The 25,998-nt window shown below is 43.4% G+C and overlaps 1 protein-coding gene across 5 annotated transcripts in view; it reads left to right on the top strand.

The window, feature by feature from the left end:
• TBC1D1 (TBC1 domain family member 1) overlaps positions 1 to 25,998 on the top strand; it is a 285,823-nt gene that overhangs the window by 231,836 nt on the left and 27,989 nt on the right. For all 5 annotated transcript variants that reach the window (XM_049886361.1, XM_049886362.1, XM_049886364.1 and 2 more), the window contains 3 exons: positions 4,378 to 4,539; positions 12,753 to 12,911; positions 24,178 to 24,422. In XM_049886361.1, coding sequence (XP_049742318.1) covers positions 4,378 to 4,539; positions 12,753 to 12,911; positions 24,178 to 24,422 — 566 coding nt within the window. The remainder of the gene's footprint in view (positions 1 to 4,377; positions 4,540 to 12,752; positions 12,912 to 24,177; positions 24,423 to 25,998) is intronic.

Here is a 25,998-nt window from a genome sequence, read left to right as displayed (position 1 = left end):
CCCACATGATTCTTAGGGTTTCTTCATCTTTTTCTAACTCTTTTATCTGATTTTTTTTCAGCTATGTTGGTGTTGATTCCCTGGTCCTCCAGATGTCCCAGTCTACATTCTAATTGCTCGAGTCTGCTCCTCTGACTTCCTATTGCATTATCTAATTCTGTAATTTTATTGTTAATCTTTTGGATTTCTACATGCTGTCTCTCTATGGATTCTTGCAACTTATTAATTTTTCCACTATGTTCTTGAATAATCTTTTTGAGTTCTTCAACAGTTATATCAGTGTGTTCCTTGGCTTTTTCTGCAGTTAGCCTAATTTCATTTGTGATGTCTTTAAGCATTCTGTAAAATAGTTTTTTATATTCTGTATCTGATAATTCCAGGATTGTATCTTCATTTGGGAAAGATTTTGATTCTTTTGTTTGGGGGGTTGGAGAAGCTGTCATGGTCTGCTTCTTTATGTGGTTTGATATGGACTGCTGTCTCCGAGCCATCACTGGGAAACTAGTTTTTCCAGAAAATCCGCTGACTGGTACGCTGGCTCCTGGCTCTGAAAACAATCGCTGTCTCCCCGTATTTGTTCGTTCTCCGTCTCTAAATCTGTGTTTGTTGTTCAGAGTTCGTAGATTGTTATGTATGTGATCGATTCCCTTGTTTTTCCGAGTCTTTGTTGCAAGAGGGATCCGCGGTAGCATCCACCTAGTCTGCCATCTTGGCCCCGCCTCCGGATTCAGCTTTTTTAAGCTGCATCTCCTGGTCAGATATGTCTGACTGTGTGAGGAAGTTCTTTTGACTTCAGCGGAAATTCCTTGCATTGCTTGCTGGGCTGTGTTAGGGTAGCCAGACATAGTCACAGCATAATTCACCACCAGAGAAATAAATGTACGTTGGCACCGCGAGTCCAGAACTGTTTGCAGTTACCGTTCAGCAGGAGGAAACCCCGGTGGCATAGTGGTTAAGAGTTTGGCTGCTAACTAAAAGTTTGGCAGTTTGAATCCACCAGGCACTCCTTGGAAACCATATGGGGCAATTCTACTCTGTCTTATGGAGTCACTATGAGTCGGAATCAACTCAATGGCAATGAGTGTTTGGCAAGACGAGCTCTAAGCCTGATTTGCCACAAGAGTTAGCTCAACTCTAATTACATGTATTGTGTTTTCTCATAGCCCCCCCAAAATCTGGAGTTGACATTTAGGAAAAAAATGCAAAAAACAAGTCAGCACCACAGATGTAGAGAATTGTTTAACAGAACCTTGAAAACTTATTCTGCTTATTATTCTTTATAAGAATAAACATGGCAGAAGAAAAGCTGTAATAAATGAAAATTTCCGTGCCCAGATGAGTGGTTGGACCAGATGATCTCTGTGGCTCTTTTCAGTGTTATCCTTCGATGCATTTGTGTTTGAAGGCAGTCACTACAGCTAGTAAGTGTAGGATTCATAAATCAGATGAATCAGCGTTTACCTTCAGGGCATAGCATTAGCCTGGTTAACCAAGTTAGCGTTTGCTGAATATCTGAAATGGACAAAGAAAACATTTGATGTTATCAAGGCTTAGTTTGTACCATTCACTGTTGTCTATTTCTGATAATTTGTGGAGTATTTGTTAATTAGCAGACATTTTATAGGTGCTTAGTGTATTTAATCTCATTTGGTCCTCAGAAGAGCAGCTCAGTTAAGCAGTCCTGACTTATGACAAGGTTATACTCTGATGACTCCTTTGTAAGTTGGCTCTGACATAAGTTGAGTCCCTGTTTCTTTGTTTTCACTGTTATTCTTTCTTTTAATTAGTATCTTTATAAATTCTATTTGAACATCTGTGGGTGAACATCTGAGAATGATAACATCAGCAGATTACATTCTGTAGCAATGTATGTAGTACATATTACTGACAATAAGGTACACCAAAAAAACACAGTTGTTTGGCTCGTCGTAACTCGGATACATTGTAAGTCAGGGACTACCTGTAATTCCTACTACAAAAATAAGACACTGGGAGACAGAAATATAGTGGTTAAGCATAAGTTCAAATCCTACTTCTAGAACTTAATTGGCACTATTTGAAACCAGTAAACCTTATGTCTCAGTATCCTTGGGAATAAAATAGGGCAGGGAGGGAGGGTGTTTGTGTGTGTGTGTGTGTGTGTGTGTCAGCTAGGGAAGGGGGACCATCTTGAGAGATGTGTACTGGTGTGTTAGTATCTGTAGTCTGAACTACAGATTCTACAGCCATTAAAAACATAATAAGGAAATATTAAGATCAACTTTTTGCCAATAAATGCAAAAACTTAGATGGGAAATGGACAAACTTCTTGAAAGACACAATTTACCAAAACTGAAATGAGAAGGAAAAAAATCTGAATAGCCCTGTATCTATTAAAAAGATCAAATTTGTATTAAAAAGCCTTCACACACAAAAAACTGTAGGCCAAATTAGCTTCATTGGATTTTATCAAACATTTAAGGTCTCTAAGTGATACATGCCTTTTGTTGTTGTCATCATTTGGGTCCCCAACTCACGGCGACACTGTGTGCAGCAGGATGAGAGGCTGCAGGTCCTGCACCATCCTCATGACCAGTTGCAGATCAGATCGTTGTGACCCACAGGGTTTTCACTGGCTGATCGTCAGAAGTAGATCTTTCTTCCTAGTCTCTCTTAGTCTGGAAGTTCTGCCAAAACCTGTTTAGCATCATAGCAACAGTCAAGCCTTCAGTAACAGACAGATGGTGGGTGTGCTTGAGGTATATTGGCTGAGAATCAAACCTGGGTGTCCAGTATGGAAGGAGAGAATTCTACCACTGAACCCACCACTGCCCCATGTGTGCCGAGTTCCAGAAAAAAAATGTTTGATTAACAACACCAGGTACTGCAGTGTGGTGGAGAACGGCTCACGCTCAGCAGCAGATGCCTGGATTCCAGTCCCGTCTCTGTCACCTCTTCCCTGGGTCCTTGGTGAAGCTACTAAGCCTCCCAGTGCCTCAGTCTTCTCATCCAAAAACATTACTAAGCATAAAGCACTTAAGATAGACATGTAACATAAGTATTTATTATTATAACAAAGAGGTCCAGTTTATCAGCTCTGCAGAATCTGTGTATTGGCTTATAAGTAGCTCTGTACCATACCTGCTTGTCCAATAAACATATATTCCATATCTGAAATATGATGTAGATTAGATATGAGGACTGACAGTAGGATTTATTTATAATTTTATTGTGCTTTCGGTGAAAGTTTACAGCTCAAGTTAATTTCTCGTTCAAATTTATACACACATTGTTTGGTGACATTGGTTGCAATCCCCACAACGTAACAGTGCGCTCCCCCTTTCCACTCCGGTTCCTTGTGTCCATTCATCCAGTTCCTGTCCCTTCCTGCCTTGCTTGTCTTGCTTTTGGACAGGAGTTGCCCATTTGGTCTCGTATATTTGATTGAACTAAGAAGCACGTTCCTCACATGTGTTATGTTTTATTTTATAGGTCTATCTCATCTTTGTCTGAGAAGTGGGCTTTGGGAATGGTTTCAGTTCTGGGTTAGCTGGGTGTCTGGGGGCCATAGTCTCGAGGGTTCCTCTAGTCTCTATCAGACCAGTAAGTCTGGTCTTTTTTTGTGAATTTGAATTCTGTTCTACATTTTTCTCTTAGTCGGTCTGGGACTCTTTGTTGTGATCCCTATCAAAGCAATCCCAAGTAGGATTTAGTGGCTGTGAAGTGGGAGTGATGTTATAGGTTTAATGGTTCTTAGTATCGTCAATTAAAATTTTCCTTTATTGATTTTTTTTCCTGTTTGGTAATTTAGGTAGAATTCTTAATGCAGCCTTAGGTTAAGACTTGGTGAGAAATGATAGCTATCTTTGTATGTTTGAGGAGATATCATATGAAAAGAGTAGATTTATTCTGTCCAGCTCTAGGAAGCAGAAATAGAACCAATAGGTGGAAGTAACCTGTGACTCTAAATAAAAAGAATTTACCCTCAGAGAGCCTCTCCTTGTTTAGATGAAAAAATCTTGTTGAGCTCTAACTGTGCCAGGCATCAGGAATTTTTTCACATAGCTCCTGCTCTTGAGATGTTTATGGCTTAAATGGGTAATATAGGAGATGGGAAGAGATGAGCCCATATGGGATGTATTTTAGCAGTAGAGCCAACAGGACATATTGGGAGTGGAGGAATAGAGAAATCAAAGTGACTTCTGAGTTTTTCATATTTTCCAAGATAAGGAAAATCGGGGGACCAAATGGGGTGAGGTAGGAACAGTGATTTTAATTTGGACATTACCTGGCTGTGACTGCTGGACATCTCAGTAAAGATAACAAGTTAGGCAGCCATGTCAGGTAGTTGAAGACACATAACGTTTACTAACTAGCACTTAAATGTTCTGCTTCCAGCCTCTGAAAATGATTTGCTGAACAAGCGTCTGAAGCTTGATTATGAAGAAATCACTCCTTGTCTTAAAGAGGTAACTACAGTGTGGGAAAAGATGCTAAGTACTCCAGGAAGATCAAAAATTAAGTTTGACATGGAAAAAATGCATTCAGCTGTTGGGCAAGGTAAGCTTTATTGGGAATCCATCCAGCCAACCCCATCCCTCATTGATTATGGGGAGAAGCATGGAATAAAAAAATTAAGATTCGCAAACATTTTGAAGTCTAATTTTAGTGGCTGTCTCCTTCTTTTTACCTAAGTCATTTACCTGAGTTATTTCCAGATATCTTAATTGATGTGAGTTTCATCACCTTTCATGATTCCTAATAGAAAATAAAATGCTCAGAAGACTAGGAAACAAGGAGGAGGCAGAAGAAAACCCAAGGGCTTAGTTGCCTACAAACCTGATAACGATATGATGGTACACCCTGAGTTAAATAGGAAATTGAAAACAAATTGTGCAGATTCTCTTCCTGTACTCTGTTGTTGTTGCATGCTGTCAAGTCGATGCTGATTCATAGCAACCCTGCAGGACAGAGTAGAACTGCACCATTACAATCTCCTAGGCTGAAATCTTCGCAGGAGTAGATTACCACGTCTTTTCTCCCATAGAGCAGCTGGTGGATTCGAACCACCAACCTTTTGGCTAGCAGCCAAGTGCTTAACCATTGCTCTGTTAAATGCTTGGCTACTAACCAAAGTCAGTGGTTCAAACCCACCGGCCACTCCGCTAGAGAAAGATGTGGCAGTCTGCTTTATAAAGATTACAGCCTTGGAAACCCTATGGGGCAGTTCTACCCTGTCCTATAGTCTTGCTAGGAGTCAGAATCAACTTCATGAGTTTGAATTAGGGAGAGAAGATAGAGTGTAAGTAGTCCCAGATTTGGATCCCAATTTTGCTACTTCCTTTGCTATGCGATCTCAGGCAAATGACCCAACCTCTCTGAGCCCCGCTTTCCACATGTGTAAGATGTGGGTGATGACAATTCCTGCCTCCCTCCTGGCTGTTGTGAGGAGTAAGCGAGCAGATTCCTGGAGCACACAGCTTGTGTCTAGCACACTGTAAGGCCTTGGAGAGCCAACAGTATTAACTGTTTTTTAAGCGTGGTCTTTTGACTGGTGCCAGTCCAAACTGTTACTTGTCCAAGATGTGATAAGTACAGAAACTGCGCTTAAGCATTTGGAAATGTTTTCAGGAATTCAACAGCGTGATCCTTATGAAAAAATGTGGGTGGGTTTTTGTTAGTGTTGTACTTGTTTTACTTTTCTACTAATTCATTTTATAATGCTTTTTTTAAAAGCATCAGTCTGCAGAGGATTGGAAAATTAAAAAGAAAAAGGAAAAACTTGTTCTTCATGACAGATAGTTTGAGAAGCACTGTTTAAGAGCTTAACTCCAGTGATTATTAATGTTCAAGTAAAGCCAATGGTAATTTCTTTTAAAATGTATGTCACTGTCTTCTGGAAAGATTGGAAGCCTTGTGATTCTAATTAATTTTTGCGCTACTGAGTTCTGGCCAATATAGTCATGAATAACCGGGTGTTTAGAATGAGTTACAAATATGTATAGATGATGTGTTTCTTCTGACCTAATGAGCTGTACAGTGGAAGAGCATTTTTCATCTCTAAGAATGTAAATGGAACAACGCAGTGTTTGCTACTGTAGTCTATTAGATATTAATATTTTTTTTCTGAGTTTTGACAGCATCAATTTTAATAATGTCATTGTTAGTTGCCTTTGAGTTAATTCTGATTCTTGGGAACCCCATGTATGACAGAGTAGAACTGTTCCACAGAGCGTTTTTGGTTATAATCTTTAATGGAAGCAGATCACCAGGCTTTTTCTTCTGCGGTACCTCTGGGTGGGTTTGAACCACCAACCTTTCGATTGGCAGTCGAGTGCAAACTGTTTTCAACACCTAGGAACCTCAATTTTAATAATAATAGGTAGCTACTGCTAGTTATGACTGTCCCCTTTTCATGGATAAGGAAACTTGGGCTTAGAGCAGTTGAGTTAGGGGCCCACGGCCAAAGAGCTGGGCCTATATATACGCCAGTTTGCTGGAGGTCTAACCATTATACAGTACTGCCTGCCACTGAACCTCACCTGGACAGTGTTGCTCTCAGAGACTAGAAATGTCTGCTGGTGGTGAAGAGTCAGGTTCTAAGTCACCAGCAGCTTCCAGTATGACCTTTGGCAGTTCCTCTCACCTTTTTTTACTCTTTTCTCCTCGCTTGTACAATGAGGGGCTTGGAGCAGAGAATCTTGGGGCGCTCTTCCATTTCTGATATTCTCTGCAACCGTTGCTGGAGGTTCACCCTCACACCAGTAAAGGCAAACTTGATGGCTTCAAAAACAAAAATTTATTCTCTAACCATTCTGGAGGCCAGAGGTCCAAAATCAAGGTATCAGGAGGGCTACTTCTAATCAGGTTTACCCTTCACCAAGTAAATCATCCCACATTGCTGTTATGAAAAAGCAGAAAGCAGAGAAAAGAACGAGTTCATTCTTTCCCTTTCACAATTCACTAGATGATGGTTTTCAGGTGATGTTGCTTCCCCAAGAAGCACATTGCATGGGTCTATGACAACTATTCCATATGTTTGAACTTCTTAGAAGCCTGGCACTTGGATATATGGGATTTCATTTTGCATTTTTTGAGGGAGATTAGTAGAAATACTCTAGGAATCTGGAACCCGTTTAGTGAAGGTGGGTATAGATGGTTGAACAGTTCACATACTGGGGTGAGCAGAGGCTCGCCCGGGATTTCCCCATGTATCCCCTGACTTTGCCGCACCACTTTCTGCCACAGAGAGTGGGACATCTGTAACTGTAGAAGGGGCTTTGCCAGTTATTCAGCTGCTTTCAACACATAAGATATAATAGCTTTAAACAGATGACCTCTGTCCATCTTGTGGCACAGAATAAAAAATGAGATTAAGTCAGAACCAAACTTTTGCTCTTTCAGATGGAGGCCAAGTCGCTCCAGAGACCTTATTTGGGTAGTGAGTTCTGTCCTTGTAATGATCCATTGTCATTGTGCATCACCAAGTCAGCTCCGACTCACAGGGAACCTACGGGACACAGTAGAACTGCCCTGTAGAACTTCCTAGGCTGAAATCTTTACAGGAGCAGCCACTGGTGTGTTCCAACCACTGACCTTTAGATTAGCAGCCAAATGCTTAACCATTGTACCACCAGGTCTCCTTTCTACACCCCTAAACGACAGACATAAAGTGATTTACAAAACGTTTCAAGTTAAAATTGAGGCACAGTGTCATGATTAGAGTGTCAACTTGGGGGAAGGAAGACTGATTATGTGAAATTTTAAATAACTCAAAATTCAGTTTGAGTCCAAACGGTTTGTCTAAAGGGATTAGGGTAGAACTATATAAGCCAGGAGGTACTTTTCTAGGAATGGGATTACGAAGTGGCCACCTGAGCAGTTGGCAGTATGCACCAGATGTAAATCCTGTTTACCTTTGACCAAGCAGTGCTATTTATAGGAATGAATTCTAGAAATTAGTCAAAAATGTACTTCAGTAGAATGCTTATTGTGACATTGTTTAATAGACCCCCCCAAAAAACCCATGCGACCCTTCATGTTGTGTTCCTTGAAAAATGACACAATAGAGCTATATATTTAGCAACGTAAAAGATGTCTGATATAAGTTGCTAAATGAAAGAGGAAAATTACAGTATAGCATGGGCTCCTGTTTTGTTGTTAGTTGTCATTGATGAGTTGGCTCCTGCTCAGTGACCTTGTGTGCAACAGAATGAAACGTCGGCTGGTCCTGTGCCATCTTTATGATCGTTGGTATATTTGAGTCCATTGTTGCAGCTTTGGGGTCAATCCATCTCATTGAAGCTTCCCTTGTTTTCATCGGCCCTCTGCTTTACCAAACATGCAGTATATATTTCTATGTGCGTGTGCATTTTTTTTTATGCATGGAAAAACATCCATGATGTGTTCGCAGCTCTCTTGGTTATAGGCAGGTGACCGTACAGCCGATTTTCCGGCATAGTCCTTCTCCTTTCCCTTTGAAAAGCTTCCTCCTACAGAGGGTAAATTATATGTTCACTCTGATGGATGATTTGTCATTTTCTTCTTTATACCTTCTACATTTTCAGTTTTTTGTTTGCTTGTTTTTAATAGTGAGCATATGTTACTTTTAAAGTCAGTAAAAATTAAAAGCTACTTACATTTCGTGGCAATATGGCGTGCTGCCCCCCCCAACCCCCGAACCCTGCCTGCAGGCGCTGGGTGAGGACTCCATGGCAAGCTTTCTCTCTCGGATTAGGTGTGAAGGCGCAGCAGGGCGTTGGGAAGGATGTTTCAGGCCTTTCTTAGCAAAAACATTGGCTCTGATTGGAATGACTCTTTGTTTTTAACTCTGAAACCCCAAGCTTACTCTTAAATACCGGAATATGTGGCACTGTCCGGTGACACAGCCAGCATTCCTTGGCTCCAAGAAATAAAGGTCTGATGAGATAATGAGAATGATTTAGTAATAAGAGGAAATTGAACATCTTGTGATTTGGGAAAATTTTCCACTTTGAAAAAAAAAAAAGAAAGTTTTTTAAAAAGCCCCACAATAAATCACTTAACATGCTGGCTGTTTCTCAGCCAACATTTAACTTTTATTCAGGGTTTGAAGAACTAAGATGAAGTATTAAGGACACGTGTGTGTGTGTGTGCGCACAGAGTATGTATCTCTGAGCAGGAATAGTAGAGAGGGAGAGAAGGAAAAGAAGAATATTAACAAGCAGCAATTAGGGTATATTCATTTCTTGTTGCTGCCATAACAAATTACCACAAACTGGGTGGCTTAAAACAACAGAAATTTATCCTCCCCCAGTTCTGGAGGCCAGTAGTCTGAAATCAAGGTGTCAGCAGGGCTATACTCCTTCCAAAGGCTCTAGAAGATAGTCTGCTTCTTGCCTCTTCCAGCTTCTGGTGGCTCTTGGCATTCCTTGGCTTGTGGGCGTGTTATTCTAGCCTCTGCCTTTGTGGTCACCTTGCCACCTCCACTTGTCACTAGATTTGGAGCCCACTCACATAATCCAGGATGATCTTCTTAAGATCCCTAACTTAATTATATCTACAAAGACACTTTCTCCAAATAAGTTGACATAACAGGTTCTGGGAACCACCTTTCAACCCATACACAGAATCATCAGATGAATGTTGAGTTAAACGTTCAGAGAAGGCAAAGCACGTGGTCACGGTTAAGTGTGGTCCTGTATCTCTCTTCACAGGCTAACTTTTTTTTTTTAAACAACTGATTCATGAAAGGGTGAAACAAGGTACTTACTACATACACCTTATACATTTCCAAGAAGTGGCTGCGTGATGCTTTCTAAATAGTTCCTTGTGGATCTGATAATAAATGAAATTCACTGCTACTTTAAATCCACAGGTGGTCATTTTATTATTCATTGCGAGGTAGGAACATAAAATAAATTTTCTGCAGTACCCATCTGAGTAGCTGCATTGTCTGACGGGGAGGATGTCAAGCGAAAAGTAAAGGCATTTCCTTGGGCCACCACTAGCCAGCTGGGCAGAAAGGATCTTGGTGGGGGGCCTGTCCTCTCTGGTGGCTCCTCTCTCCTCATCTTGACTGTGAGAATAATCCTAATATTTCCCTGAGAAGGTTGTGGGGATGATATGGGCTAATACCTGTAAAGTGGTTGGAATAGTGCCTGGTATATAGTGACCTCACAGTAAATGTTAGCTGCCGCTGTTATTAACTTGCCAGAGTAGAAACTTCTCTTGAAGATGGCCAGTGGGAAACAGAAAACCTGTCTTCCTGGGCAGACTTTCTGAGTGGCAGGGAGTGTACAAAGTGGTCATTTTTTTTTTTTTTTTCTGTCTGGGAAGATTAATCCCTAATTCGGAGGTTTCTTTTTCCCAAGGGAAGTTCTGTCAGATGTGAGAAAGTTTTGATGTCTTATTGTGCAATCTTCTCTCTCTCCCTATTTCTACATCTGGGCCTGTAACAGCTGAATAATGAACAAATGAATTTTGATTCACAGCTGTCACTTTTGACTTTAAGAGAACTCTTGTTAGCTTTAGACAACATTTTTTTAAATTAATTTTTATTGTGCTTTAAGTGAAAGTTTATAAATCAAGTCAGACTCTTATACAAAAATTTATATGTACCTTGCTATAGGCGCCTAGGAAACCCTGGTGGCATAGTGGTTAAGTGCTGTGGCTGCTAACCAAAGGGTTGGCAGTTCGAATCTGCCAGACGCTCCTTGGAAACTCTATGGGGAAGTTCTGCTCTGTCCTATGGGGCCGCTATGAGTCGGAATCGACTCGACAGCACTCGGTTTGGGTTTTTATAGACTCCTAATTGCTCTCCCCCTGATGAGATAGCATACTCCTTCCCTCTACTTTCTCTCCTTGTGTCCATTCAGGCAGCTTCTGCCCCCCACCCCCACTCTCTCATCTCTCCTCCAGACAGAAGATGTCAACATAGTCTCTCATGTGTCTACTTGATCCAAGAAGCTCGTTCTTCACCATTATCACTTTCTGCCCCATATTCCTGTCCAATCCTGGTCTGCAGAATTGCCTTTGGGAATGATTCCTGTCTCGGGCTAACAGAAGGTCTGGGGACCATGACCTCCGGGATCCTTCTAGTCCCAGTCTGACCATTAAGTCTGGTCTTTTTATGAAATTTTGGGGTCTGCATCCCACTGCTCTCCTGCTCCCTCAGGGGTTCTCTGTTGTGTTCCCTGTCAGGGCAGTCATCGGTTGTGGCTGGGTACCATCTAGTTCTTCTGGTCTCAGGCTGATGTAGTCTCTGGTTTGTGTGGTCCTTTCTGTCACTTAGGCTCAAAATTACCTTGTGTCTTTGGTGTTCTTCATTATTCCTTGCTCTAGGTGGGTTGAGACCAATTGATGCATCTTAGATGGCCACTTGCTAGCATTTAAGACCCCAGATGCCACTCTCCAAGTGGGATGCAGAATCTTTTAATAGATTTTATTATGCCAATTTACTTAGATGTCCCCTGAAACCATGGTTCCCAAACCTCCACCCCTGCTACACTGGACTTCGAAGTGTTCAGTTTATTCAGGAAACTTAATTGCTTTTGGCTTAGTCCAGTTGTGCTGACCTCTCCTGTATTGTGTGTAGACAACATTTTTAATCACTTTTTCAAGTTAATCTTTTTTAAAACATTAGGTAGAGGCTCTTGGATCATTTTTCTTGTCTTGGGGTCTTCATTGAATACCCACCAGGCACATTTATGCACAGAACCACCTATCCAGCCTCTGGTCCCTTCCTCCAGCCCACCCGGCAGGAAACTTTCTAATTATATTCCAGAATCTCAGCTTTGATCCGGCCAAACCCTTCCCAGCTCAGAAACATTCGTTGGTTCCCTACAGCTATCAAGTAAAGTGCTGGTTTCTGCCTCCAATTATGCTTAAGACAAAACCATCCCAGCCTTATTGCTAACTGTTCCTTCCACACACGTATGCTGTGCACAAGGCAAACTGAAATGCTTGGCTCTTTTCTCTGGCTTGTCTTCTCTTTTCTCTTTCTCCTATCCTAAATGAAGGATTCTGTGAAACCTTCTTGATCGCTTAGTTAGAAATGAGCTAGCCGTCTTTCATCTGCTCTTTCCCTCCCTTTGATTATATCCCTTTTATGACTTTTATCACATTCTGCAATACAGTTTTTCATTCTTGATCTTATTTCCTGAGAACATTATCAGTTGGCTTAAGTTGGGGGCTTATGTGTTATCAATTGGTTATTGCTTGCAAAGCCTAACGCAGAAACATGGTATATACTTAAAAGACTGAAGGAAAGTGGAAAGGGATTAGGACGAGTTAGGGAAGATTGGCGGCAGGGAGGAAGGAAGGAAGGAAGGAAAGCAGCAAATATGACAAATTTTGGTGGCATCCTTTCCATTCCTGTGCCATTAATTTATAATAGAACAAGAATTTGGATTGATGGAATGCCATGCAATTCATTTTTATTAATAAATTGTATTCTGTACAGGATTGCTGTGAGTCAGAATCAACTCAACGGCAGCAGGGTTTTTTGTTGTTGTTGTTGTTTTTTATTCTGTACATATCAGTAACTTGCAGTTAAGTTGATTCTAACTCATGGTGACCCCATGTGTTTGAGAGTAGAACTATGCGCCATAGGGTTTTTAATGACTGATTTTTCAGACGTAGATTGCCAGGCCTTTCTTCCAAGGAGCCTCTGGGGGAGACTCAAACCACCAGCCTTTCAGTTAGCAGCCAAGTGCACTAACCATTTGCACCACCCAGGGACTCCATTCTGTGCATAAAGTCACTCTTTATGTTTTTTACTTCCCTTTTTAAAGGTGTGCCGCGCCATCACCGGGGTGAAATCTGGAAATTCCTAGCAGAGCAATACCACCTTAGACACCAGTTTCCCAGTAAACAACACCCAAAGGACACGCCATATAAAGAACTCCTAAAACAGCTAACCTCGCATCAGCACGCGATTCTTATTGACCTCGGTAAGTCTGTACTATCGACTTGAAATGAAAATGGAAAAGCTGAAGAGATGGTCCAAGTTATTTAGTGATCTGCCTTTAGGTTTGGTAATCAAAATTTACTGCTGTGACTTTTAATTTAAAAAGCCCCAGAATAATCACAAATGTCATCTTCAAGTATATAAAAACTCAATATTTTCATTGGGCAGCTTGTTAACCCTGCTTAGCATGGACAGTGGTGTTCATTAAGGCTACAGTCACATCCACGGTTCAGCTCAGTAATTCAAATATTGATAGGAGACTTTTATAGTCACTGAAGGAACATCCTGGAAAACATACAAGTCTTCAAAACCGAGGCTTGGTTTAATTACAGGAGCCACTCCCACATCTTTACTGCTTTCAAAGAGAATTTATTACAAAAATTGTAGGTGCAGCTTGTGCGTGCACCTTGAGGGACTTTATTTTGGAAACTGGGCATTCTTGTCTGTTGAACAGTTTGAAAAACACTAAGGTGGAAGTGACGTATTAGTTAGGGCTTGCAATTGCCACAATGAAGAACTTGTTGAATTAGGATGTAATTACAAATAAAGGAATCCCTGGGTAGTGTAAATGGTCGAGCACTCAACTACTAACCAAAAGGTTGGCAGTTTGAACCTACCCAGAGGCACCTGGAAAGAAAGACCTGGGGATCTGTCTCCGAAACATCACAACCTTGAAAACCCTATAGGGCGCAGCTCTACTCTGCACACGTGGGTTCGCCATGAGTCAGAGGTGACCCAGTGGCTTCTGGTTTGGTTTGGTTTGGTTTGGTTATGATGTGTAAAAGCCCATGGGACTCATGCCTTTTCTGATGGGTTGTCAGCAGAAGGGACAGTGGATTTTCTTTTGCTTGCTGCTACTCAGAAGGGCCTCTTTCTCTGCTGGTGTCAGGGCACCTGAGGAACCCAGCTGGTCAGGTGCAGAGTGAGCTTGACCTGCTGCTCTGAGAGCATACAGCCCTGCTTCAGGAACGCACAGCCTGGTGGCTACTGTCACCACCAGCTCCCCAGGTCTCTGCTCACTCTCAGTGCTGTGGGGCCCTGCAGTGGCTCTGCTCTTTGAGGGGTTGCTGCAGCTCAGCAGCCAGGATGCAGGACTTTCCCCCAGAGTATGGGGTGGTGAGTTGGATGAGCCAGAGTTGAGTCTTTTTTCTGTCCAGCCACACACCAAACCTTAAAGGCTAATTTCATAAATGGTTCTCCGTAGGCTTGGGTGGCAAAAACAGTTGAGTTCTTACTACTAGCTGACATGTTGGCGGTTCAGACCCACACAGAGGTGTCTCGGAAGACAGCTCTGTCCTTCTGCTTCTGAAAGGTCACAGCCTTGAAAACCCTATGGAACACAGTTCTACTCTGCACATACGGGGTCACAGTGAGTCAGAAACGACTCAATGGCAACTAACAACAAGAAGTCTTTAGGTCTAAGCTTAAATGTCATCACTGAGAAACTGTCCCTGCCCATAGCCTTTGTCCCCACCTCCAGACTGGATTAGGTACCTGTGCTATATACTTCTGTACCACCTCGTCCTCTTGCTCTCATGATACTTAACACATGTATTATTCTTGTCATTATTAAAGCTAACGTTTTGCCTTTACCTTGGGCCAAACATTAGGAATCCCTGGGTAGCACCAACAGTTAAGTGCTTGGCCTCTAAGTGAAAGGTTAGAGGTTTGAATCCACCCAGAGGTACCTGAGAAGAAAAGCCTGGTGATCTACTTTAGAAAAATCAGCCACTGAAAACCTGCAGAGCACAGTTCTACTCTGAAACACATTGAGTCGCCATGAGTCAGAGTCAGCTTGATGGCAGTTGTTTTGGTTTTTGGGCCAAGCATTACTTAAATAACTAACTTTCTTTAATCCTCACAACACAGTCAGGTAGATATCGTTCTGCCCCACTTTAGAGATGAGAAAATTGAAACACAGGGAGGTTAAGCAACTTGGCTCAAGGCATCACAGCCCAATCTGCTGCTAAGCTGTGTGACTTCAGAGCCCATGATTTTTACACCATCCACACTGTTCACAGTTCTGTCTTAGCAGCTTTGTATCACCTTTCTCTCAAATAGGATGCAGCCCTTTGTAGGCTGGACTGGGCTGCATGACCGTGCCTGTCACATAGGAGATGCCTGGTCTTTTACAATATTGAATATGAAGTACTGCACAAGCTCCCCAATCTCACACAACCCTCACAACAGCCCTGGGAAGTTGGTCCCATATCCTTGTTAAATGGTGAGGAAACTGAGGCACAGAGAAGTCAAATGTTGACCACAGACACACAGTTAAGCGAGCGGAGGTGCTGGGACGTAAACTCACGGTCGATCTGTGCTACAGTAAGGCGCCTCCGTCCCTCATTCCCTCTGAGCCCAGAGAAGTGGTTGGCTGGGTCGAAGAGGATGCTGACAAGCCATGAGGGCAATCAAAGTGCAAGCTGCGGGGCTGGAGCCTGTCTGGCCCACTGACCCCAAGGAAATCAGTTTTTTTGTGAATTGGCAGTAGCTTGTGTTTGCTAATGTGATGAGTAACAGAAAAATGACATCATGTTCCTATCATGTGAAATGCAGTAAAAAATAAATTTAGGCTAGGAGTTAGAGAGGGAGTCAGTACAGACAGCTTCTCTCCACTCCCCCAGCCCCTTGGTAGGATGGGAGGAGGAGAAGGGAACATATTTTCTCCTCTCTGATTCAGATGAGTTCTTCCCTCGGTTTCCCTTCAGTATTCCTCTCATCCTTCCACGGGCAGGATTGTCTGGGTCTTGTGTTGCCCAGATGTAATGATTTTTCTCAAGAGCGAACAGAAAACGCTAGATCAGCACTAGGGCCGCCTCCAGGCCAGGCATATCCCCTGGGGAGTGGTGTTCGCCTTTGCCTTCCCCTGAGGGAGGAGACACTGACCTCCCCTGAGGAGACGCTTGACCGCAGCCTCTCCTCCAGCTGGCACAGGATCTATGCAAGCCCATGACTCAGCCGTTTCTGTCACGGCACAGCCAAGCATACCCTCACATCCTCCCCATCCCTGGCCTTCTTCCCGCCTCACCCCCTAAACCCATCAAAGGCCATCTACAGCCCCCACTGCCACCCCAACAGGACAGCACTGGCCTCCTCTCTCTACCTCACTTCTTTCCCGGTCCTTCTGGCCTGACCTCCATTTTGGATGCCCTCCTATCACCCTCCCAAGGGTCAAAAATAACCTCTGTTTCCAATAATACATTTCCCAAGTCACCTCCATGCGACAATCCAGGCTCTATCCAGTGACCTGACCCGGTTAGTTTTTTCTCCTCACTTGAACTGGGATAGCCCAAGAGCGGGTCACAGCCTGGCTTGGCTCTTTCGGGTACAGGAAGACCTCACTTAGAAGTTCCTCTAGACTCTGCCTCACCTCTCACCAAGAGGTTGTACCTCTGCCAAATCAGTTGTTTAATCTACACACTCTATTTAATCTATACTGTTTAACCTACACTATTGGGTCTCTGTGAGTTGAAAAGGGACTCGACAGCATACAACAACGTGGCTACCTTAGGAGTTCCTTGGTAGCACAGGTGGTTAAGTGTTTGACTGCTAACTGAAAGGTTGGCAGTTCAAACCCACCCAGAGGTGCCTCCGAAGACAGGCCTGGTGAGGCTGCTTCCAAAAGGTTACAGCCTTGAGAACTCTTTGGAACACAGTTCTACTCTGCACACGTGAGGTCGCTATGAGTTGGAATTGACTTGATGGCAACTAACAACAACAATAACAGCAATGGCTAACTTGGAGTCCCTGAGTGGTACAAATGGTTAACACGCTTGGCTGCTAACTGAAGGACTGGAGGTTCGTGTCCACCCAGAGGTGCTTTGGAAGAAAGGCCCAGTGATCTGCTTCCAGAAAATCAGCCACTGAAAGCCCACGGAACACACTTCTACTCTGGCACACGTGGGGTCACCACGAATCAGAATCGACTTAGTGGCAACTGGTTTTCTGATTTATAACTAACCCAAGGCCCAATACAGGTGTGTGATACAGAACAAACACAAATCAGTATTTTTAGCTTTTCTTAAAAACAATCATCCATATCTTGGACGGAAGAACAGGATGGTTGTCAGTTGTATGTATTTTGGGTTTTCACCGGTATTTGTTTTCCTGCCTCTTGCTTTACTTTCTGAAATTGGCTTTTAGTCTTAACAGCTCTTTACAAGATTTTTTCCTCCAGAGAGTCAGAATCGACTCGATGGCATGCAAGAATAACAACAGCGAAACCTGTGAGAGCTGGACTCAATGGGACTGCCTTGTTTTTCTGGGTCTTACAAGTCTTCCACCTTTGACAGGGGGCAGTCATGGCGTTTTTGTCACTATTTAACAGAAAATATTCGAATTTTCCTTCTCTGACAGGTTTCCACCTGACATAGTTTTGTCATGTTTTATAATGTGAGAAACATTTTCTCAAACTTTGTTGGATTTCATAACCCGTATGAAATTGGGCAGCTGTTATTTTCACTTGGTTGTCAGCTGCTATCAGGTCGACCTGAGACTCACAGTGACTCTGTGCACAGTGTAACAAAATGCTGCTCAGCTTCGCCTCCCCGTGGTGGATTGCAGTTTGGACTGTTGTGATCTGTTGTGATCCTTAAGGTTTTCATTGGCTGATTTTTTTGGAAGTAGATCACCAGGCCTTTCTTCTTGTTCTTACGGGGCAGTGGTGGTTCAGTGGTAGAAGTCTTCCCTCCCATACAGGAGACTGGGTTTGATTCCTGGCCAGTGTACCTCACGCACAGCCACCATCCACCTGCATGAACAGGTTACAATGAGGCTTCCAGCCTAAGACAGAAAAAAGGCCTGGCAATTTCCACTTTAGAGGTAATACATGTACTTTTTATGTACTTCGTGTGTGTACATTTTATCTCCTTACTAACCAGTATTTATTGGTCACCTAAAAATGACTAGGGCAGAGAAGATACGATCTAGTTGGAGGGAGTCAAGACGTATTTTGGATACAGAAAATAAAACCACATAACTAACATAACTACAAGCACGTGTGAGGAGGACTTCCTTAAGGGCAAGTCCCAAAAATATTTTCTTAAAGAAATTGTGAAATTAGGATGTGGAGTTAACATTTATCCTTGTATACAGTTTTTGCATGACACGTCTTATGAAGAGAAAAGGTGAAAACCTATGTGGGTGATGGGCTGGAGCAAGTGCTTCATAAACTATGAAACACTGTACCTTCTCCTTCCTTACTGACTGTCTTGTTATCTGACATTTTGCAATTACAACAGTATTAAAGAAAAATCTACTGATTGTTTTGCTCATGAATGACATACATCTGGCAGTAATGAATGCCAGGGTGGGAGGCGAGAGTAACGTTGGCTGTGATGGTTAAGGTATGCGTCAACTTGGCTGGGCCGTGATTCTCAGTGGTTTGGCAGTTGTGTAATGCTGTATCATCTTCCATTTTGTGACCTGATGTGATCGTCCTCCATTTTCACATAATGCCGATTTTGCATAATAACTTGACCTTTGGAACCTAACCGTGTCAATAAATGAGAAGAGGGTGTATATAATTATTACTGCAAAGCACAAATTGGTTGAATTAGAAAGGGGGGTGGTAAAGGAAAGAATAATGCCGGAGGTGATTTTGTTTCCTAGAGGCCTGGAATCCCCCTGCATTCTTTGACTCAGTGGTGTGCTGGTGAATGTTCAACAGCTGACTCCTACCCCCCGCCCCGAAACCAATAACTAGTTGCCGTCAAGTTGATTCTGACTTGTGGTGACCACCCGTGTTTCAGAGTAGAGCTGTGCTCCATAGGGTTTTCAATGATCGTGATCTTTTGGAAGTAGATCGCTGGGCCTTTCTTCTAAGGCGCCTCTGGGTGGATTGGAACTGCCAGACTTTCAGTTAGTAGCTGAGTTGATTTGAACTCATGGTAACCCCACGTGTGTCAGAGTAGAACTGTATTCCATAGAGTTTTCAATGGTCATAATTTTATGACAGTAGATCACCAGGCATTTCTTCTTTGGTGCTGCTGGGTGGATTCATACCTCCAACCTTTTAGTTAGTAGTTCAGTGTAAACTGTGAAGACCACCCAGGAGCCTCCGTGACCAGCTGCCATGGAGTCAACTCCAACTCATGGCAACCCTATATATGTCAGAGTAGAACTGTGCTCCGTAGGGATTTTAGTGGCTGATTTTTCAGAAGTAGATCACCAAGTCTTTTTTCCAAAGTGCCTCTGTGGTCCAGAACCTCCAGCCTATCGGTTAGCAGCCTAGCGTGGTAACCATTTGCACCACCCAGGAACTCCTCCTACCTCTGCCCCCCCCTCACCGGGTCTTCCATATAGGATCACTATGAATTGGAATCAATTTGACGGCAGTGGATTTTGGTTTTGGTTTGAGTGTAAATACTCCCACCATGGCCAATTTCAAGCTACCGACTTGATGTCACTGGTCTTGGAGTTGAGTAGAGGTATGCGTAGTCGGCTCTTGAGAGTCAGTAGAAGCTAGCTCCAGTGGTCACTGGACTCAGCCAGATGCTTCCTAATAATCTGCTTTTAGAAGAGTGCTCCCTCCTTAATTTCTCCAGCCATACCATTCACCAGTAACTCCACAGATAGCTCTTGAGCACCTAGTGTAATCCAGCTACTCTAGGAAGCATGCATTCTAGTGGGGAAGACAGATACTAAGGTAAACAGCTGATGACCAAATTAATTAATTAAAATTAGGAGGGATCAGAGAAAGGGCGTTTTTTTCCTTAGTCTCTCATCTCAAGTTCTTTTGTTGTTGTTAGGTACCGTCGAGTTGGTTCCTAATGACAGTGACCTTATGTACAACAGAACAAAACACTGCCCAGTCCTGCACCATCCTCCCAATCATTGCTATGTTTGAGCCCATTGATGTACACTGTGTCAATCCATCTCGTTGAGGATCTTCTTTTTCGGCTGACCCTTTGTGTTACCAAGCATGATGTCCTTCTCCAGGGACTGGTCCCTCCTGTTAACAGGTCTAAAGTATGTGAGATGTAGTCTCGCCATCCTCATTTCCAAGACCGATTTGTTCGTTCTTCTGGTAGTCAATGATATAGTCAGTATTCTTCTCCAGCACCATAATTCAAATGCTTCAGTTCTTTCATCCTCCTTATTCATTGTCCAGCTTTCACATGCGTATGAGGCAATCAAAAATCCCATGGCTTGGGTCAGGTGCACCTTAGTCCTCAAAGTGACATCTTTCTTTTCAGCACTTTAAAGAGGTCTTTTACAGCAGATTTGCCCAATGCAAATTCTACTCAGCGCTAAATGCATCAATTTAAGAAAACCTTAAGATCACAAATCCTCAACCCACAAGGGACCTTAAAGTTCATTCAATCATAGGATGACTCTTCTTCTGCAAGTGAGGAAACTGAGGCCCAGAGAAATAAAGGGTGAGAGTCGGATTGCTGCTTTGCCAGAACCACTCCCCAGAGAGGCAGAAACCTCCAGGCTGTTTGTGAAAGGAGCAAAAGAAAGAAGCTTGTCAGTCAACTGTTCAGATCCCCTAGAAGAATAGTTGAATAGCTTTGCAGGTGGCCCTGTGTTTGCTGTGAGAGACCCCTGGCCTCTGGGAACAGCTGCAGCGTAGTAAACAAAGCTGAGAAGACCACGGGTCTCACCTAAGATTAATTCAAGTAGGCAGGACACTCTAAGTTTGGAATGGTGTTTCTCACTACTCAGTAAATGGATCGCCTACACAATCCCTTGAGGAGCTTGTCAACAACACACATTCCAGAGGCCACCATCCCTGATGGGCTCTGGTTAGGAATTTCTGGGTGAGGGGCCTGGGATATGCGTGTTTAACAAGTACCCAGGTGATGCTGGTGCCATTCATGTTTGAAGCTACTGGATGAGGGCTCTTCTTTGTCTTCAAAATGACAGAGAAGGAAAAGATTCATCCTGAAAACATTCTGTAGATGAGTCAGATTCCTTAGGAACACTTAGATTGTGGGACACCTGATGAAAATTAAGTTGTCGGTCTTTGAGAAAATAATGTCTGAATTATGGGTCACCTTGTGGACCTTTCCAGCATGTTTCTCCACTTAGACACACAAGACACAAACTTGTTACATGTGAACAAGCGGGTTTCTTTGTGCTCATGTTTGACTTTCTCCACTTCATGTCGCTTCTCGTTTTGTATGTGAAGGAAGACTCTGCTACAAAGGGAGGTTTAAAAGACCTGTGTTTCTCTGTTCATGGTAAATGATAAAATGCAGTTTATAGAGGCAGGCCTCTCAGCTGGATGCGTTTGTAGGAAGGATTCCAGTTTGTACCTGATATCCCTCTTCTTGTTGCACTGTTAGCTGCTGTCGAGTTGATTTCGACTCATAGCGACCCCATGTGCCGGAGTAGACCTGCCCCGTAGAGTTTCCTAGGCTGTAATCTTTACTGGAGCAGATTGCCAGGCCTTTTTCCTGCAGAGCTGCTAGGTGGGTTTGAACCCCCAGGCTTTCAGTTGGTAGCTGAGAGTTTAACTGTTGTGCCACTTTCCTGTCGTTGGAGTCTTCTAGAGTAAATGTGCTTCTTCTGGGTGTGTCTATCTTTCAACAGCCTGTCTTTTTGTTTGGAAACTTAATCTAGAATCTTTTCACAAACTTTGAACAAACATAGCAAATAGTAGACAACACTTTGCTTGTTGTTAATGTGGACAAAGGTTCAAGGGGCTAAAAATGTTCTTGTGTGAGCACTCCCCAAGATTTGAGTCACCTGTGACAGGTGAACATGTTTACCCAAACATATATATGGTCTTTATAAATTGTAGGTTTTTTCCTGCTCCCAGTGCTAGGTTATCCCACTGTCATTGAGTCAATTCTGACTCATGGCGAATGACATGTTTCATAGTATAACGGTGCTCTATGGGGTTTTCATGACTCTGACCTTTCGGAAGCAGATTGCTACTAGGGCTTTCTTCCGAGGTGTCTCTGGGTGGGTTTAAATCATCAACTGTCTTAGTTATCCAGTGCTGCTGTTACAGAAATATCACAAGTGGATGGCTTTAATCTCACGTAGTTTAGGAGACTAGAAGTCTGAATTCAGGACACCAGCTCTGGGGGAAGGCTTTCTCTTTCTGTCAGCCTTGGAGGAAGGTCCTTGTCTTCTTCTAACATCTGTGAGCCCTGTGTTCTTGGAAATCTTCCTGTGTTTTGGCATCAGCTTCCCCTGGCTCTAGGAGGTTCCCAGTGCAGGGACCCTGGGTCCAAAGGACGCTCTCCACTCCCAGCTCTTCTGTCTTGGTGATAGTGAGGTCCCTCCTCTGCTTTCTTCTCTCTCTTTTGATCTCTTGTGAGAGAAAAGACGTGACTCAAGCAAGGGTGGTGTATCCCACCCTAATCCTCATTAACATGACCTAATCATGCCTTATTAACATAACTCACTCCCAAATGCGACCATAACCACAGGCATAGAGGCTAGGATTTATAACACATAATTACACCAGATCACAAAATGGAGAACAATCACACAATTCTAGGAATTATGGCCTTGCCAAGTTGACACGAATTTTTGAGGGACACAGTTCAATCCAAGACATCCCACCCTTTGTCCCCCATTCTTCTGCCCCCTTGAGCATGGCAGCTTCACCCTCTCAACATTGGTCAGCAGATCTGGCCCCATCCCTGGCACTCATGAATGGCAGCCTCACACTCTAGAACTGAGTTGGCTGCTCTAGACTTGGACAATAAGCAGCCATAACCACACCCACTCACACTCACATACACATGCACACTCAATTCTGCACACAATCGAAGAGGCTCAGAGACTCCCTAGAGCCCCCACCGTAGCTCCATAGTCCCTAGGTTAAGCCCTGGAGTAGAGGATCAAGCTGGGGGAGGTTAGGCAGGGAGGTAAGCACAGGCTGATAGTGAGCTATTGATTTGCTGTTTGAGCACTAGTGATCTGTTGATTGCTTTCTAGCAGCAGAGTGATATGTGCAGAGTGTTTTTTGTTTTGTTTTGTTTTGTTTTACAAGATTTGTTGGGGGGAAGAGATGGAACAAGCAAGAAATAAATACAGGACAAGAAATCAGGAAAGTAGTTAGAAGACTATTGCTGTCTTCTGAAATCAAGTTCAGCTAAACCAAGGTAGATTGATTAAATGCTTTCTCACAAGGCTGAGGAGGACACACGAATGTATCCTTCTCCCTTTAGCGAGGCCAGATAATTCAGGTGAATAATTGATTTGTGGCATAGATGCATCTTCTGCCTTTGCAGATAAAAACGAAACCATAATTCAAACCTAGGTCTGGGCTTGGCCCTCATTGCCAGCAGGTTGGCTCCAGATTTTTTTTCTCTTCATCAGGCGGTTTTCTACTCTTGGGAAACACACTTCCCAGGCAGCATTCCAGAAGAAGGGCGAGGTAGGATTTGACAGGTATCAGCCACAGGAGCCTCCTGGGCAAAAGAAATCTGTAAACCTCATTTGAATACCAGCTTTTTGTGAAAATAATCAGGAAATTATGGGTTTTTTTTTTTTTAAAATCTCTTTCTGGAAGGTAAATGCTTGATGTAAAAGAAAATCCCTGCTGCTCCTCAGCCCATTGTAAAACACAGCCGGTGGCCTAAAACTACAGAAATACACATGTGACAGGCAAGATATGTGGTGTCTGTGCGGCTCAGAAAAATCCGACCAGGGGAGTGGCTGTAGCAGGGTGAGGCCTTCCAGCCCCATGTTGTTGATGTCGAGATGGGGTATTGGGTGTCCTCCAGTCAGTTTTGACTCATAGCAACCCCGTGTGACAGAGTAGAGCTACCCCATAGGGTTTTCTTGTCTGTAGTCTTTATGGGAGCAGATCACCAGGCCTTTCTCCCGTGGAGCTGCTGGGTGAGTTCAAACCACCAACCTTGTGGTTAGCCAAGTGCTTAACCTTTTGTGCCAGTAGAGCTCAGTTGAGATAGGGTGGTGGTAAAGACATTCCAGCTGTTGTTGTTCCCCTTGAGAATAGAGGCTATGTTTCAAGGAGAGGATCAGCAGTTTTCTTTTTGTTTTAGATTGAAATCCAGATATTTGCAGGACTGAAGGTAATTCTCATTTTTTTCCCCTGAAACACCACAAAGAAAGCCTGGGTAATTGCTGTTTTTTAATTGCAAGCCTTATTGCAGGAACAACCGGCTGACCTTGTTTACAGAGCAGGGGTAGTAGTGTTAACAGGTTGATTTCTTACTTGATCCACTTTGAAAGATTTGTTGTTTTAACCTGAAGCAGATCAGGCTTCTGGTTCAATAGGCTTTCTTTTTTATAACAATTCACATGGGTTGTTTTCACAGGGCGAACCTTCCCGACACATCCGTACTTCTCGGCCCAGCTGGGAGCAGGGCAGCTGTCACTGTACAACATTCTGAAGGCCTACTCACTTCTAGACCAGGAGGTGGGGTATTGCCAAGGCCTCAGCTTCGTCGCAGGCATTTTGCTGCTTCATATGAGTGAGGAGGAGGCATTTAAAATGCTCAAGTTTCTCATGTTTGACATGGGACTGCGGAAACAGTATCGGCCGGACATGATTATTTTACAGGTATGGAGCATTCCTATGTCTTTGATGAAGACACATGGTAAAAATGTCCATATCTAAGGCGCTTTTTCACCATCACTTAACATTGTAATAGCTGTCATTGCTGATAACTTACTCTGTGCCAGGCCTTTTGCCAGGTGTTCCCTCTGCACTTAACCTCCAAGGTTACCCCAGGAAGACACTATTAATTGGCTCAATTTATAGATGGGAAAACTAAGGCTCAAAGAGGTTATGTCACTTGACCAGGTCCTACAGCCAGCAAGAGGCAGAGGTGGGATTTAAACCCAGACCTGTCTTACTCCAGAGCCCTCACTCTCACTCCCTAGGCCAAACGCTGTCTCCCAAGGAACACTGATTAAACAACGTGTTACGCCATCTTCCGGTACCAGTACCGTTGCCAACAAGTCAAGTCCGACCCATGGCAGCTGTACTCCACAGGGTTGTCAATGGCTGATTTTTCAGAAGTAGATTGCCAGGGGTTTCTTCCAGGATTCCTGTGGGTGAACCAGAACCTCCAACTTTCAGTGAGCTGCTGAGCTTTTTAGCTACTTGTACCACCCAGGGACTCCCAAACCATCTTCAGGTGATCTAATTCCTACTTCAGAGCCTCTGTACTTGCCACTTCCTCTGCCAGTGATACCCCTATTTCTCCCCCACTCCCCACCCCCACACTTTACTTGAGTACCTTCTTGTCATCCAGGGTTTAGCTCAAATATGATATCCTGGGAGAAACCCTTCCTAACCACCATGATGTCATGTTCCCCCACTTTTACCCCCAGGCACACTCTATATTATCCTGTTTCATTTCTTTTGCATCACACACTCTCCATCTGAAATGATCTTTTTTGTTTCCTTATTCATTTACCAGGAGCCCTGGCAGCAGAGTGGTTAAGTGCATGACTGCTAACCGGATGGCTGGTAGTTGGAACCCACTAGCCACTCCGGAGAAAGATGTGCCAATCTGCTTTTGTAAAGATTTACAGCCTTGGAAACCCTATGGGACGGTTCTCCTCTGCCCTTTTGGGTCCCTATGAGTTGGAATCGACCTGATGGCAATGGCAATTCATTTACCTGCTTATTTTTATGACTTCCTTAGTTTATAAGCTTAATGAGAGGGGAAGAAACCTACTCATCTTAGAATTGTTTCCTAGAACAGTTGTTGTTAGCTGCCATCAAGTCAGTTCTGACTCAGTGACCCTACATACAACAGAATGAAACACTGCCTGGTCCTGTGCCATCCTCACAATTATTGCTATGTTTGAGTCCATTGTTGCCACCACCGACCGTGTCAGTCCATCCCACTGAGGGTCTTCCTCTTTTTCGCTGACCCTCTGCTTTACCAAGCATGGTGTCCTTCTCCAGGGACTGATCCCTCCTGATAACATGTCCAGAGTATGTAAGATGGAGTCTCACCATCCTCACTTCTAAGGAGCATTCTGCCCGTACTTCTTCCAAGACAGATTTGTTGTATATTCAGTATCCTTTGCTAATTCCACTGCCATTCATAAGGCTTTCACTCTTCAAGTTTTTTCCTAGCCTGTCTTAGTCTGGAACCTCCAGTGAAAACTGTGCACCATGG

This window comes from Elephas maximus, chromosome 5, assembly GCF_024166365.1.
Source record: "Elephas maximus indicus isolate mEleMax1 chromosome 5, mEleMax1 primary haplotype, whole genome shotgun sequence".
NCBI classification, from domain to species: Eukaryota; Metazoa; Chordata; class Mammalia; order Proboscidea; family Elephantidae; genus Elephas; species Elephas maximus.
Note: the sequence above shows the minus strand (reverse complement) of the source record. Positions and strands in the feature narration are given on the sequence as shown.